Genomic DNA, 16,546 nt, shown 5'->3' on the forward strand with positions numbered 1-16,546 from the left:
GAGAGTGGTTGCACCCATCCAGCTCAGTTCCAGGCCAGCAACCTGTGCAGTTTTCTCTCCAATAAGCCCAAAGCCTGGCTGGTTATTTTCTTCTTGGGTTCCTTTTTTCATCCTGCAGCTGTTGAAGGTGGTAGTAGCAGGATGGACAAAGATTGAACCAACAGACAAGAAAAGAATCCTCTGAAACTTTCCAGATCGAAAAGCAAGCACACACAAGATTTTCTTCTCAAGAGGTTTTAATGAGGAGTCATATTTTTAAACCTCTCACACTGTACAACACATTTAACTGTACATCAAGCTCAGATAAAAAATAAAGCTTTCTTACAAAGTACGTTTTTCCAGTGATTTTTTTTCCTTTTTTTTTTTTTTTTTGCAGTAAAAATAGCTGCTACATAAAACCCTCCTGATCTTTGAAAAGGAGTCACAGTTATTTCCAAAAATAGAATTCGTATTTTAATCATACAGAATAAACTGCAGGAAGAGACAAGTGAACTGAAAAAATAAGGCTTGTATATAAACTTTTTTTTAAAAGTACATGCATAGAAGTTGAAAAACATATGCCATTTATAAAGAAAAAAGGTAATATTACCCATATTAATATTTTCATTTTTCAGTTACAGAAGAAACCACAAACAGGCCCTTTTAAGTCCCAGAATACAACGTTAGTTTCCTGTAAAAATGCCAAAATGCACAAAGAATTGCCAGCTTCAGCCTTGGCAAAATCCTGAGCCCGGCCTCCCTCCCTGCCCCCCCAAATGCATGCACACTGAGCATAGAACTTCTGCTGTCTCTCAGGCCAATTAAATATTTGCAGAAGGTCGTATATGCTAGACAAACATGAAACCACCCCCCACATTTGGTAAGTTTACATTCATCCTATTTCAAAACACACATACAATTAGTTTAATTTACACTATACAGTATCTGTTAAATAGGAACATTAGGAGTTTCCAAAGGAATCACAGAATATATACAAACTGAATATTGAAATGGTATGATTTTCCTTCCCTTCTTTTAAAGGGTGGGTTGTATTTTTTTTTGTTAATAATTGCTACATCTGGTTTTGGACACGAGAGTGTTTATGTACCTATGCAGCACATTTCTGGAGTAGTAACAATAATAGTAACAATAATAATAAAAACGTGCTTTAAAACAAAAAGGAATACCAGTCTCCTTACTGCTCATTTAGAATAAATTACTTTGCTTTTAAATAAACTGCACGAGGACGGCGGTATCTCAGAAACATCCGAGCTCTGGTTTCTCACAGCCAACCTTTGGTTCCAAAGCCAGCCCATCCTCACAGGGCAGCGTCCAAAGCAGGGCAGGGCAGCTGGAACACCGACCCCGGGAGCTTCCCCAGCGCCTCCCCGCCAGCGCCCGCTCCCGCGCAGCCCCGCCGGCCGCGCCGCTCCCTCTCCACAAAATGGATGAAGGTCCCGCCTGTGGGCAGCCTCCCCGTCCCCGAGCGCGGCGGGGGCTCGGCTGCGCTCCCGGGCGTCGTCCCCGCGCCCCAGCCGAGGTTGCAGATGCGCCAGGCGGGGCCGGGCTCAGTCCTCGGTGTCGGGCGTGACGCCCAGCATGGCGTGCAGCTCCTCGGGGGTGTAGCCCAGCAGGTTGTGCAGGTCGCACACGAAGCGGTACACGTAGCGCTTGCCCGACGTCTTGTGGATGATGTTCTTGTCGTAGTAGTAGCGCAAGCCCCGGCTCAGCTTCTCGTAGTTCATCTTGGGTTTGTTCTTCCTCCTGCCCCACCGCCGCGCCACCTGCCAGGAAAGGAAAGTGCAGGTTCGGTCAATTCTTGCCTCCTAAAGTGCTTGCTTCCTTTTTTTCCTTGACAACATTGGGATTAATACACAGGAAATGCAGGTTTCATCTTCAGACTTGGCCGTTTATTATTTCTTATCTATTTACAGACTCATGAGCTGTGAGCTCTGACTACCAAGATAGACAAAAGAGGTAAAATGGAGACGTTCTCTATCTCTTTCCAATGTTATTTAGGTGCCAATTACCCAATAACGAGGTGACACCTGTATTATTTATATTTCTGACCCAATAATGACCACTCAAGGTCCCCAACGCAGACATTTTTCACCCAATTACAGAAAACCACCCAAACCCGTGAAGAAGGAAGAAGGTGAAGAAGGACCTAGACAATGCCCAAAGTCCTCCATCATGACTCACATGTGTTACTATATACTTAAATCCCTAAATCCAAGTTTCCAGAATTCCAACACGTCAACTCATCTCTGTTGCTTTTTATCTTCTTTTTTTCTCACCAGAGTCAGGGTTAAATGCTCGAGACTTTGCTTCGTGTTTGGACTCAGACCTTTATTCTTATCTATAGCACAATCTCACAAGCTGTGAATTCTACAGTACTTCAAGCTAACAAACTAAAAATTGGAGCCATATCTCTCTCTCTACAAGGCCTTTTAAGGATAAACTGTCCAATTAAGAAATGACACCTGAATTATTTTTACTTTTAACCCAATAACCAAACACCTGTGGCCCGCAATGAGGACTTTTCTATCCAATTACAAAACACCACACAGACCCATGGAGAAAAAGGTGAAAAAGCAGGACTGGCCTCTGTCCTAAAACCTCCATCTTGCAATATATCTATTACTGTATTCTAAACCCTTAAACTGTAAGTTTTCCACCCTGTGATCTCACACACTTCTATTCAAACTCCACCCCCACAGTCCCAGTGCTGTCACTCAATTTTGGGAGCCTTTTCTACAGCCTCAGGTCAAATGCAGAGTTTGCCTGGGGGTCAGTGCCTGGCAGCACAGAAAGCCTGGAATTCTCAGTGCCCAGGGCTCCAACACATCTCCTTCTTAGCAGCTGATTAAATAAAACCCTTTCTCAGTCAGAGGGTTTTGTTTGCTCTGGATGGCCCAACCTCAGCAGAGAAGAGCTGATGACTGATCCCACAAGAGACCTCAACAGAGCAGCTCCAGGAGGAGGTGGCTAACAGCAAAGGTTTGTAGGGGATGGGACAAAACCTGCTCGAGGAGGTCAGGTTTATGGAGAAATCACAGAATATGCCAAGCTGGCAGTGTCCCACAGGGACCAAAGTCTAATTCCTAGCCCTGCACTGGACAACCCCAAGAAATACTGAATATCCTGAGGTGGAAGGAATCACAGAATCAACCAGGCTGGAAAAGACCTTTGAAATCGAGCCCAACCTTTGACCCAACACCACCCTGTCAACCAGACCATGGCACTGAGTGCCACCTCCAGTCTTTTCTGACACACCCCCAGGGACAGTGACTCCAGCACCAGTCCAGCTCCTGGCCCTGCACAGGACAACCCCAAGAATCACAGAATACCCTGAGCTGGAAGAGACCCACAAGGATCCAAGCCCAACTCCTGTCCCTGCACAGATAGCCCAAAAATCCTACCCTGTGTCTGAGAGTTTTGGCCAAACACTCCTGGAGCTCTGGCACAATCTGCTCTCTCAAAAAACCACTGTTTTACCACTGATTTGCTATCAGGCAGCAGGAGACAACTCTTTACTGGAAGTTCAATGCTATGAAGCTCCTTGGAGTTCATTATTTCTGTCTCTTTTTCTTTTTTTTTTTTTTTGAATCAAAAAGATTCACTAGATTTTTTATATCATTTCTTAACACAATAATTTTCCTCCTGAAAACAGTATCAGAAAAATGAAAATGCATCACTTCTAATGAGTGAAGTTCCCAAAATACTTCAAAAGCAGCACCACCATATTTGATGTGCAGCTAAACACACATCTATATCCAAGACTGGGCCCACAGATGTCAGATTAGACCCTCCAAATCTTTGTTTTCACCCCAGTTAGCCACATACCTCATCTGGGTCAGCAAGTTTAAATTCCCATCCATCTCCTGTCCAGCTAATGAATGACTGACAGGACTTGTCAGTCAGTAACTCCAGAAGGAATTGCCACAGCTGGATAGGTCCACTGCCTGTTGGGAAAGAGGAGACAGGGAAAAACCACAAATTAATACCTCTGCCAGCTCTAACCACAACCAATGTACGTCACCAGACTCATATCACAGACCTGGTAATTAATCTGATTTATCTTTTATACAGATCAGAGGGAAACCTAAGGTTTTACTCTATAGCACAAATCTGCTCCTATCCATACAAATGAAGTCAGGTTTTTCATGGAAACAAAGGATTTGACAAAAGTTATGGCTTTCCCTCTCATACGGATCCTTTAACCCTCACTCCCACCTCCCAACAGCTGCATTTAAAGCTCCAGGGCTTGTCCTGAAGTCTTTGGCTTGGCAAACATCCTACAGGAAAGAAACAATTTCAGCAAGGACTACAGCAACAAGGCCTTAACAGGCCTTAACAACACCTGTGGGAATTTCCAAATCTGAGAGATTTTGCCCAAGCTCCCCTCTTTTTCAAACAGATCAAAAAGTGCGTTTGATTTTTACGTGATCTGACGTGCCCTGTTCTTGCTTTGGGTGGATAATCCCTGAGAATCTGTTTAAGAACACATAAAACTGAAATTATTCGTGACTAGTGGTCTCTACCCCTGTGTCACACACTTAAGAGGGAACACTGATGTTACATAAAAACAAAAAAAGGAGTGACCATTTCGCCTCGCTGCTCACCAGTAAAGCCAGCCAGGATGGCTGCTGGTATAACTGGTTTCCCTTGCTCCACAGGATCACTCCGTTCCTGAATGTAGTCCTTGAAGGACATGGTAGGTTTGCTCAGACACAGGGACTGGCTGCAGTCGTCCTCAAAGCTCTCGTAGGATGGCACACGCTGCAAATCCACCAGGGAGGACTGGCTGTTCCAGGACTGCAGCATGGAATCCGAGCTCTCGTAGCTCTCAGCACCACTGTCACTGGATTCATGTTCTCTCAGCTTGCCTGCATCAAATAAAACAGTAAAATAAATAAAACAGAAAGTGTCGGTGCTTTTTTTTTTTTTCTTTTTCCCCTCCCCCCTCAATCCAGCCTGTCCATATAAATCATGCAGAGGAGGAAGAGGCACTCAGAACATGGCCTTGGCCCCGTGTTTATCATGCAGATAACGACTCACCAGAGTTATCCATCAGCAGATTGAGGTTGCTCCTTGGGAAATCTTGGTTTACTGCACAGTAGTTCACACCAACAGCATCTGCTTGGGTTTTAGGGAACAATGGGAAGTCTTGTTCTGGGTTGAGGAGATTCGGTGCTGTGGAAGTCTGACAGACGTCAGTCAGGAGATTTGGTTTGGGATAACTGAGGGGTTTAGGGTATCCAGGCATTTGCATTCCATAGGAATTCTGATCTACATTAACAGCTGAAAAAAGAAACCAAAGAATTAGATGATTTTTCCCTGGAGACCCTTAAACAAACTAATACACACTAAATACACCAAATCAGATTCTGCAAATCCCCCTCTGCAAGTTGCCAGCCACAAATGCCCATTGTTCATTCTTCAAGGAAACTACAGAAAAAATTGGGGAAGTTTTAAGTGGTTTTGAGCAAGGCTCTCCCCATTAAGTGGTGTAATCAGGCTGAGCTGAAGCCTGACTGTGGCAGAATAAAACACGCCATCAATCAAACAATCTGAGGGAGCCAGCACTGCATCCCACACACTTCCAACAGCTCCAGCACACTTCCAGAGCCTTTAAAAAGGCCTAAACAGAGCTCTTGCTGCTTCTCAGTTTTTGCCTCGGTTTGCTAGAGATGGGAGTGGTCATTCTGCTCCACAGATGGAGGGTTTGGCATAGCAAGAGGAAATTTCATTTTCTCAAAGCCTTTGCTCTTCAAACGATTTCCGATATAAATTAGGTGACAATTGAACAATACAAGGAAAGAAGGCTGGAGCAGCTGAAGTCAAATGTTCTCCTCAAGCACAGGAACTATTCTGGTGCTCTTTGTTTCTACCCTGGGATCTGTGACATGCTTAGAATAAACTGAGCGATGCAAAATGCGAGTTTTTAAAAATACTTACTTAAGGAATTGTTATTGACCCAGTGGGGAACTGAGGTGAGGTGAGAGTTCTCCACATATTGATCCTGTGTTTTCTCTTGGCTGTCTAGGGAGAGGAGAAAAAGACAAAATGTGGGTTTATAGTTTTAAAGATCTGACCTGTATGCCATGGAAAGCTTCTGACTCTTGGGAGCCTTTTGGGGTCACCATTCACAAAAATTTTAGTATCACACTCTATTTGTATTGCATTCTCTCTCGTGATAGACATCACACCAAAAAAACCCAGCCAACTTCCAAAAGGCTTTAAAACCCTCACACCAATTGAATTTTCACATAAAACTCAACCCCAATAATAACTGCAGTATGCTTTAAGGTCCAACTGTTGGTTAACTTTGTACTTATGGGGTTAACTGTTTTATTTATGGGGTATTTACAGTGGCTGTAGCCCAACCTCATTTATTCCAGTGATCTTCCCAAACAAAACCTGCCCACAAATGTACTCAGCCTGCACACAGAATGTCTGCAGCTATCTGCATCTGTGCTTTGCATATCAAGGATGTACTGACAGTGCTGATAATGCTTTTATTAATCAAGTTTTAAAGTTCATTTCGAGTTTTCATATGCAATAAAACCCTTCATAGTGAAACCAGTGTTGAAATCGAGTCTCATTTCTGTTTCTGTTAGGAGAGCCCTAAACCAAAAACTTTTTCTGGCTCTCTAATTACCTTTTATCATCTGCTCCAGGTGCTCCCACAGAATATCACCCACATAGTCGGGTGCCAGTTCCAAGAAACGTTCCTTGCCCAGGTTGCACAAGTCTTGGCCACTCATAAGAAACTGATGGAAGTTCACATTTGCTAAGCTGAACTCATTGGTAGCCCATGAAAGCCACTGGCAAACTTGCTGTTCAGTCCATAGCCAGGGATCTGCAAGACAGGAAGGATCCAACATTTAGAGGTAACTCCTGGCCCTTGTCAAATAATCTTCCTTAGAAAGCAGTGAATTAAAAAAAAAAAAAATCACTTAACCAAGTTATTGAGCTCTGAATGAATTCAGAATGAAAGTATTTTTGAATTTAAAAAAAAAGCCCCAAACCCAATCCTCTTTTTTCTTTCTGCATTCACTTGCAACCAGAGATGTCCTCAGCTTGCTTGATTCTCTCTCATGCTGCCAAAGCATGAGCTCTCCATGCACCCATTTTTAACACCAGCAAGTCTGGCCTCTCCAAGGCAAGCTGTGCCAGATTCACATAGGATCCATTCTTGTATTTCCTACTGACATCACTCCTTCCTTTTCAAAGAGCTGCTATTCAGCCTCCTCCTTAGCATTAAAAAAAAAAAGCTTATAAATAGCAAACACTTACTATTTGGGATACCCAGCCGACACTGTTCCTTTGTGAAACCACTGAAAGTATCTTTCAGGGCCTGACTCATCACGGCCTTGCTGCACGGGGTTAACAGAGGCAATTCACAGTTGTTCGACTCTGCAAGAAAAGAAAAGGGGTGGAGGGGAGGAGGAAGACACATTAACTTCAGGCCACTGAAAGGAGGGACTGGGTTTTTGCTGTTTGAAGAATTAAAACAAAAAAAAGATGCTAGAAAGTTGGTGTTTTAAAAAAACAGAGATCACCACGCTCTAAAAATCTTTGTACTACTTTTTTGATAAGATTGCATCGCTAATTAGAGCTTTGCAGCTTTCCATGCATAGATCCTTATTTACTCTCAGTAGTTACATTAAGTGCCTTTGTTGCAGGGAAAATTTATTATTATTTTTTAAGGGAAAGGAGGCTGCTTATTCCTATTTTACCACCTATAATTTGCCCTGAGACTTCTTCGCATCTCCAGACAATCTCTGTTTAATTGGAGAGCTAAGTAACTGACAGCAGGGTTGTGAAGAGCCAGCCTGCACTATTCAACCCTGCATTTCAGACCTTACCATATCTCATCACCCAAGCACATGGTGCAATGGATTATTCCATCATCTGGACCCAACAAGTGTGACTGCTAACAAGCTGGGGGTGAATAATGCATCAAACCACAAAGCTGGCACAATTATATGTCAGTATAAACCACTGATCTACCTCACTGACTTTCAAATTTACAAGAAGGTTCTATTTTAAGGACAAATTCAGCTCCCACACAGCTTTTCTTATCGGTCAATTTTTTTTTACCAGAAGATGCCTCATTTTATCACAGAATAGTTTGGGTTGGAAGGGAGCTTAAAGCCCACCCAGTGCCACCTCCTGCCATGGGCAGGGACACCTTCCACTGTCCCAGTTGCTCTTGGCAGATTCCAAGTCAGCTCAGAGCTGTGCAGCTCTTCTTGCTCTCCCAGACTATCTACAGGCTCCACTTCTGTTTTTACCACACCCTTCCTAATATCTGCAAGGGCTTGCTTTGCTGACCAGAGGAGGTGACTGATTAGAATCACACTAGAACAAAGGACCTGTGGTTTTCTGGGTTTGAGGGCTGGAGATTTTTTTTTTTCCTTTCCCTAAGGGGAGATAAAAGCAGCATCAGGTAAAATATCTACATTTTGTCAGGGACTACAGGAAAGGATTTGTAAGGTGCTCTTGGTGGGATACTGACCTACACACACACAAATAAAATTAAAAAACCCCCAAACCTTAAAACATTCCCACCCTGTTTTTTAAGGTATGGAATAAAACATACTGAGATTTGACACCAGAGAATCAAAAAAGCTTTTAGAATATTTGCACTTTAATTATGGTTGCGATGTTGTAAATTTAAATACACAAACCCCTCTTTTTAAAAGGTTTTTGAACTCTTATCTTTGCTTAAACTCCTACTAAGGCTTCTTCCATGAAAAATCAGTCTATTAGGCTACTGCCAGTTCCTATTTCTTTTCAGTACAGAAAACAACAGCTACCCACAAAGACCACAGGAATAAAACCAAGCACGTACACAGAAGTCTGTGTATTAAACCACATCTTTTTAGGGAAATCCACGTTGCACACCCAGGAGATTTTAGTTAGACCCCCAAAATTTCTCATCTGCTGACTGGACTAAGGAGCAAAGTGAAGACTTACCATAAGAAGTGGAGTCAAATCCCGTTGGCACTTCCTGAAGCGTTTGGTCTTCACTGAGTGAGAAAAAATATCCAGCAAGAAGCGAGTTTGAGCTGTCAAAGGTGTCAAACGCCGGCTGACGCTGCGAAGGAGCAGAATAAACACAGAACAACGTCAGCACTTTGCTGGAAAGCTGTGAGCTCCACTGCTAGGAAGTGTCTGGGTTTGGTTTTGTAGATCTGGAGATCATGCACAACCACTGGCTCGAATGAGCCAGCTTTGAAACTTAACCACAACGAGGGCACAGCTTCTGCTACGTGAATAAAAGCCACTGATAAGGGCGAGGTGGGGGATGTTCTGCAGCTTACAGTAAAGTCAAAGCAGGATATTCTAAGTTTTTTCCTGTAATTGAGGCTTTTAACAATAGAGAATACACATGTGTGTGTGAATATGCATTTATTTCCAGATACATTTTAAAGAAATCCTCATTTACTTAACCCTTGAAATTGATTATCCACTTGATGAGGATTGGATGGAGATCAGTAAATTATGGGGAAACTGTCAGTGCAAAACCTACAGTAGATTCGTGAAGGTTTTGGGTTTTTTTCTAAAGGATAAAATTCATCTGAACCACATCACTTGAAGCTACACAGACAGCTCTACAGGACTTGAGGAAGGATGTTGCAGAAACTTTTACACTTCTGCATTACTGGATTTGCCAGCAACCACATTATGAAGTCTTTCAAGTGCTCAGATGCTCAGTGAAACACTTCTACTTTCATTTTACAGCAAGGGATAAAACAAGACTGATAAAAATGTTCCAGATAAAAGCAGATTCTACTGATATACTGACATTCAAGAAATATTGTTCTATTTTGAAAACCTAACTCCTCTCAAACTTGACTTGTGCCAACTGTGTATGCCAGGAATACAGGCATGAATTTACTAAATTTCCCTCAGCCACTTCAGTCTTTGGGGGGAAGAAGAAACATGAGCAGAGGAGGAAATAACTTCAAAAACAACTTATGAAACTTGCTCGTTAGTCACAGGGAAACCATATCTGCAATATCTTGAGGCAGAGATGAGATTTTTTTAAAGGCACCTGAGGATAGAACATTGCTCTGGAAAGCTGCAGCTGGCTCATGGCAGCTCCTGGGAGCTGGAGACAAAGACAACTTGCAAATGTTTATTTGGTTTAGGCAAACATTGATTTGGCAGCTCGTGCCAAAGGAGTGGATTTAGCCGAGGACAAGGCAAGGATTTTTCAGGGCAGTATTCACATGCAATGCAAAAAGCAAGCTAAACTGTGCTCCTGGAGCAATGATTTAGGATGGATTTCCCCTCACATTCCCTAACTTTTCATGTCACCATAAACAGTATCATGCCTCATTTAGTGGATTCAGAAATCTCCTGGCCAGCAGGGCAAAATTTGTGGATCTCTGGTTCAGGTACTCCCCAACTCAAGTCCAAGCCAGCCCCTGGAAGGGCTCATGTCTGAATAAAACATGTTAGCAACAGCTGCCAAATCTGCTGGTAAAAGATTCTTTATACATTACTAGATAAAAGCTCTGACTCATCTCTAGCACCTAAAAGAAAGGACAAGTTCTTTCAACACAATCTGGAAACTCCTGCATTTTGTGTAAATAGCTGACCCTTATCCTGAGTCACTGGAAAAAATGCTGTGGCATGTGAATGAGTAAAATCCATACCGTGCTAGTTTCATATTTCAAAAGGGAGAAAATTAATGTTGTAAGCATGTTCTTCGTTTAATAGTAGCAAAAGAGGAAAAACACAATGCAGAATGAATTCTGCTCGTCCTATCAGTTACACAACCACTTTGCTTGGCTTTTCAATACATGTAATTATTGCAGAACGAAATAAAATGGAATGTGAACAGCTACAGCACAGCAGAACACAAGTCTCTGACTTAATTCTATGCCAACTGAACACTGAATAACTGCTTAGGGCAACCACTGTGTTAAGAGCACACGGATGTTAAGTTGGGGGATCTCCTTGATTTTTTTTTTGTGAGGAGAAAAAAAGCTAAGAGGGGACATAAGGAATCACAGCAGCCAGCATCCCACAGCCTCACTGATTCTTCAAACCACAGCCATTCCTCAAAGTTAATGAGAGCAGAAAAGGTCTCTCTAACCTTTACAGTTTGTAATGGTTTACATTAATCAATGCTGTGTAAAAGAACTGGGATTAAAAAGCAACCTGCATGAATGGGGCCCAGAGGGGAAGCCCTTTGAGACTGAGCCTTCACACTCTGCTGACCTTGGTTTGTAAAAACACCTTTCAAAACAAGGTAACAGACACAGTCTACCTAAAAATAAAATAAATGTAATGATTTCTGGAGTTATTACAATGTATTTGGCTTCCATTAGTAACAGCTGTAAGGGAATAACCTACTTTTATTCCAAACAGAGTTCAGGAAGGTACCAAACCTGACCAGTCCTATCAGGACAGGCCTCTGCCAGTCTCATCAAACTAAAGATACAAACCCTCTTCTGCTGCCCACCCTTTCACCTTTATTTTGGCAGAAGTTCCACCAACACCAGCAAAATTGACCTCAGTTTTTGTCCACCTCTTTCAGATCCTTAGGATTTAGAGAATGGAGAGAGGGAGCCTTGTTGGGGGGAGAGGGTTGTGGGTGCAAGATTTGCACCTTCCTATTTCAGTCCTGTTTTTCACATCCTCGTGGAACACAGTGGGAATACTCTGGCAGAAGATTACAGGGGAGCAATTAAACCTGTGTTCACTTGGCTTAGCCAATTCCTGTTCTAGCACTGCAGGAACACAACAAAAGCACTGGCTGGGGGCTGCCCCAGCTGGGTTTGGGAGGTGGCAGCTCCAGGGTACTCACCTTGAGCATTCCCCTGTACATGTTGGACACGGGAGCCACTTGATCCATGTTCCTGATCCCAAAGTCACTCATCTGAAAAACGAGAGGGGTCACGTTAAAAACACTGCCAAAGCAGGAGGGAGCAGATGTTAACAGATGTACCCTCATTGCTCTGGCAGTGACATACAGGGAAAGCTTTTCCAGCATCACAAACCAAACAGGGCAATTCTCATGCTGGTTTTCAGCTGGCAGGGCTTTCACAAAATTTGTGTTTGCCTGGAAAGCCCACAGAAACCCCCTGCCCACCTAACATCTGTCTCTTTGGGGTATTTTCCAGCTTTTCACCCATTATCTTAGGCAATCAGTTTTGTGTTATTTTTGCTTACTCTGTGCCCTCTCACAGGCCATGATTCACTTCAGACTTTGGCTTTCAGAGGGAGAGGAGTGACAGAGTGACACTTCGATACACCTTCACCTCCTACATTCATCCCTTCATGAATAATCAGAGAAGCCAATGCCCAGTGTCCCCAGCCTCCTGCCTTTACTCCAAATCACATTATCTTGTACATTTTCTAAACACAGGATTAGAACATTTATAACGCTTTAGAGGGGCTAAGTTGTAATTGAAAAGGGGTTTATGCAGTAAAATACCCTTTTTAAAGAGCTGATAATGGGACCACTATCAATATGTTTGTGCCACTGAAGTCAAACCTTTATCTTACTGCCTTTATTGCCAGGAACAGGGTTGTGTGAGGCCTGTGTAACTTTTCTCCTATATATCATTTAAGGAGAAGAGTGATAAGATTCATATCCTATGGGAAAGATCAAACATAGGGAATAAAGCCAGTTTTATGGTCATTGTTCAGTTTTATCGTGATGCTGCAATTCAGGTGTCAGTGAACGATACCTTATCAAGCTACACTTTTAATTTTCCTTCCCTTTTTTCACAGCATTGGGCTGAATTCCCTGGCTCCACAGCAACTGCCTGAAAACAAGAACTTCTACTTAAATAGCCACAGAGGACACTATCAAGATATCCACAAAACTGTGTTCTTATTACAGCCAAATCTATCACTCAACATGTTAACACAAGGAAAAAAAAACCCCAACAAAATCACTTTAAAATTCAGAAAAAATTGTAAACTAGGATCTTAACAAAATAAATTTGTTTAAAATGGCAACACATTCAAAAGCCATCCATATAAACAGAACGGAAAATTAAAACATCCAGCAGCCAAAAACAAGGAACGCATTCATCCTTCTTACATAGCTGATCACTTAAAAATAAAATTTAAAAAAAAAATAGCCAGAGTCCTAAACATGGAAGGCCTATTTCAACTTGACTGGGCCTTATAATTGAAACAAAACAAATCAACTGACACTGAGAAGAATATTCATTAATGTTACTCAAAAAGTGCAATCTACTGAATGATGTTTTTTACCTCAAACAGCACGTACAAATATTTGATCTAAATTACACATCTCATTGAGCAGCAAAGAATTTCACACAGCGTGAGTCTCACTCAGCAAGCATCCTAATCTGTTCATTAAATTTGCCACAGTTTAAACAACTGTTTATCCTGGCATTTGGCTGGGCTTTTAAAAAAGTGTACGGCAATTTCCAACACCCTTTGTTTTGCCTTTGAATTCTGCTCTGGTGTCCAGGGATAACTGGCTTAGGGATTTGAGTATTTGTGAAAATATTATATGTATTTTCTGTAAGCTGAGGTCTGACCCCTGGTTAGGCGTACAAATAAGATTCCTGGCACTTGTGTGCAATTCTGACCTCTCCACAAATCCTGTTAGGCACTTCCCCGTCCACTAAAAGGGTTGGGATTCTCTCCTTCCTGTCTTTTTTTCGTTTGTTTGTTTCTTTTGAGGTGTTTAGGGCCCTAAGACAAAAGGTTTATACCAAGTGTTGATTACACGGCATTGCTCATTAACCCAAGCCCCTGCTTCTCCACGCTGGGTTTGTTCCCAAGGAAAGCTTTGGAAAAATGAGACACCGAGCTCTGGCTGAAAAACACATGGAGATCCTCGGCGTGTTTTGCAACACTCCGGCTTTCTTCTTCCAATTCCAACAGAGGAATTTCTGTACCCTTTGCTCATCCCGCATCAGCTTTCTCCCCATCTGCAGCACAAATTTCCCAGCCCTGAGATACAAAACCCCGACAGAGATACCACAAGACAAGCCGAGCTGGAAAGGCAACGCTGATTTCCGTGGCACACGGGGTTAAATCTGGCTTTTTGCTGGACTTGGAAAGCCGCTGTTTTCAAGTTCAGAAAAGCCACTACGGTGTGCCTGGGCCTCACCTCCAAGCCCTCCACTAATGCTGATGACTGCGACTTGCCAGCTATAATTGGTTTAACTGGCAGGACACCTTCCTCAACACCCCCGCATAGCTGAGTGGGTGAACCAGAACAGGGTCAACAGGATCAGGCACTTATTAACTAATACTCCGCAGTTCTGATCGCCTTCTTTTCAGCAACAGCCAGGTGCCTGCCCACAGCTGGGCGCAGCTGGGCAGCATCCACATGGAGGAGCGAAGCGCGCCGGTGTCCCCCGTGGATCTGATCCACCTCCAGTGTTATTTTTCCTTGGCTTTTTGGGGGGTATTTTTTAAAGGGGGGAGAGCGGGCAGCGGGATATTACGCCTGTTGGTTTTTTTCTTTCAACTGATAATTTTTTCCCAGGGAAGAAGCGGCCTCCTTGGGAGGCGGGTGGGAGAGAACGCCGTGCCCCGCGCAGTCCCTCAGCTCCCCGAGCTCCGCCGGGAGCCTGCCCGGCTTCTCACACATGACACACGCTTCGCCCACGTACAAAAAACTTCGGTGGGCAGATCACACAGCCCAACGTTCGGATTTTTTTTTTTTTTTAAAGTCCCTTTAAAGGTCCTAACCAAATCCAGAGCGCGCTGCTCATTAACCCCTTCCTGCCGGGGCCGCGCCATCCCCCGGGGGATGAGCCCCAGGCCGCTCTCCTCAACCCCTCACCGCCCCCGGGGGAGGCTGAGCGGGGCTCTGATCGGCATTCCCGGCGAGAACCCGCGGTGCGGATGTGTCCGGGCAGCACCAGCGAGGAGGGGTCCCGGAGCACCGACGAGCCCTTTCTCCTTTTCTCCCCCCTCTCTCCATCCCCGCCGCCGCCCCCGCCTCACCTGGCCCGCGGTGCCGGCGCTCCTGCGCTCCCTCCCCGGCGGCGGCCCCGGCCCCACACGCGGCGTCCAAGGGATCGAGGCGCCGCTGCCTCCGGGCGAGCCAAAATATCCTCGACGCGGCCGCGCCGGCCAACAACAACAGCGCTGATCCCGGCGGAGAGTCCCGGCCGAAGCAGGGGGGCACAGAAGGGGCGGGATGCGGCAGGCAAGGCAGGCGGGTGCCCGCGGTGCGTGGGCGCTGCCGGCCGGGCCGCGGGTGAGGGCGGCCCGCGGTGATGCCGCGCTGGTTCCGCGCTCGTTCTGCCCTGGTTCTCCCCCGGTTCTGCCCTGGTTCCGATGCCACCCGGCTCCTCTCGGCTCCGCTCCTCGCTCTGCCGCCTGCCCGCCCTCGCAGGCGCTCTTCAGCGGGCGGGGGGAGGCGGCCGGGCCCGCCTCCCTCAAGCCCGGCCCCTCCGCTTGTTGTCGTCGCTGGTACCGGCACAGCCGCGCTCGGCCCCGCCAGCGCAGGGGATGCCGAGCGTGCCTCGGGGAGGAAAAGGGGAAAACAAAACAAAACAAAAAACCAAACAAAAAAAAAAAAAAAGAAAAAAGAAAAAAGAAAAAAGAAAAGAAGCTGTTTTATGTCGCTCCGAGAGACCGAGGTTGTTTTTTAATTTTGTTTCTTCCCTACCCCCCTCCCACCCCAGAGATAATTCCTGCTGGACGTTTTCCACGCTTGTTTTTTAATTAATGCCTCTTTCTCCTGGAGATGGCTGAGATCAGGAGAGTTAGCTGCTAAAATTCCAAATGGAAATAGTCTGTTTGGGCGAAGAATTTCTTCGCAGAAAGGCTGATCAGGCATTAGAACTGCCCGGGGAGATGGTGCAGTCCCCATCCCTGGAGGTGTTCAAGGGGCATGGGGATGTGACACTCGGTTTGGTGGTCTGTCAAAAGTTGGGCTCGGTGCTCTCAAGGGATCTTTTCCAACCCGATTCTGCGATTTCCATAAGTAAACTGCGACACTGGGTGCTGTGAAACTTCAGCGATTATGTCATGTTGCACCTTCCACAATTATTTTGGGGAGTTCTTAATATAAAGCGACGCGGAAGAGCTGCAGCCTGCGGATCGCAGGCTGTGAAACAGAGTTGGCGTTCCTCACACCTTGGGGGAAAAAAAAATTGGTGGCCCTTGGAAAGTTGCAAGGAGCTCAGTGACACCAAAATGTGAAGTTACTTTCTGCTGAGTTCATTTTGTCCAAGTGAGTTCCCCCTGGAGAGATTTTGTGGACAGGGGCCTGGGTGGCTTTTCTTAGGTTGGAGCCACCTAACTTGCCTGCTTCTCTTGCCAAACCACCTAGAAATGATTTTTCATGATATTAAACGCTTTGTGTGCATTCAGACAAAGGATCCGTGTGCCCTTCCCAGCTGCCCAGCCTAGCTGACCATTGGAGCCACCCTTTCTTCTTGCTTCCCCCTTGACTTCTCTGGATTTTCAGTGAACACCAGGGATCCAAACTGCACCTAGAGAAAAGCTTGCTGTTACACCTTGCTTTATTTAAACTAACTCCCATTTCAAATTAACACTTTGGCCATAGGGTTGTAAGTTTTCTTATAATAAG

At 44.7% G+C, this 16,546-nt stretch overlaps 1 protein-coding gene across 1 annotated transcript; it reads right to left on the reverse strand.

Annotated features, from left to right (window-relative positions):
- Positions 1-218: 218 nt before the first annotated feature.
- ETS2 (ETS proto-oncogene 2, transcription factor) lies at positions 219-15,443 on the reverse strand. The gene is made up of 10 exons (XM_063393192.1): positions 14,950-15,443; positions 11,813-11,884; positions 8,968-9,088; positions 7,282-7,401; positions 6,644-6,844; positions 5,941-6,024; positions 5,041-5,283; positions 4,605-4,868; positions 3,826-3,944; positions 219-1,763 (listed from the first exon to the last, which is right to left on the reverse strand). The coding sequence occupies exons 2-10, from the start codon at positions 11,882-11,884 to the stop codon at positions 1,548-1,550; spliced, it is 1,440 nt and encodes a 479-aa protein (XP_063249262.1). The 5' UTR covers positions 14,950-15,443; the 3' UTR covers positions 219-1,547.
- Positions 15,444-16,546: the final 1,103 nt, after the last annotated feature.

The sequence above is a fragment of the Prinia subflava genome, chromosome 3, assembly GCF_021018805.1.
Source record: "Prinia subflava isolate CZ2003 ecotype Zambia chromosome 3, Cam_Psub_1.2, whole genome shotgun sequence".
Taxonomy (NCBI): domain Eukaryota; kingdom Metazoa; phylum Chordata; class Aves; order Passeriformes; family Cisticolidae; genus Prinia; species Prinia subflava.

Excerpts from the sequence above, each read along its gene's own strand:
- ETS2 (XM_063393192.1), bottom strand. The coding sequence starts at position 11,884 with ATGAGTGACTTTGGGATCAGGAACATGGATCAAGTGGCTCCCGTGTCC. Across the intron at positions 5,284-5,940 it reads GGTCAATAACAATTCCTTAA|CTGTTAATGTAGATCAGAAT; the intron begins GTAAGTATTTTT and ends TTCTTTTTTCAG. Across the intron at positions 3,945-4,604 it reads CATCCTGGCTGGCTTTACTG|GCAGTGGACCTATCCAGCTG; the intron begins GTGAGCAGCGAG and ends CTTTCCCAACAG.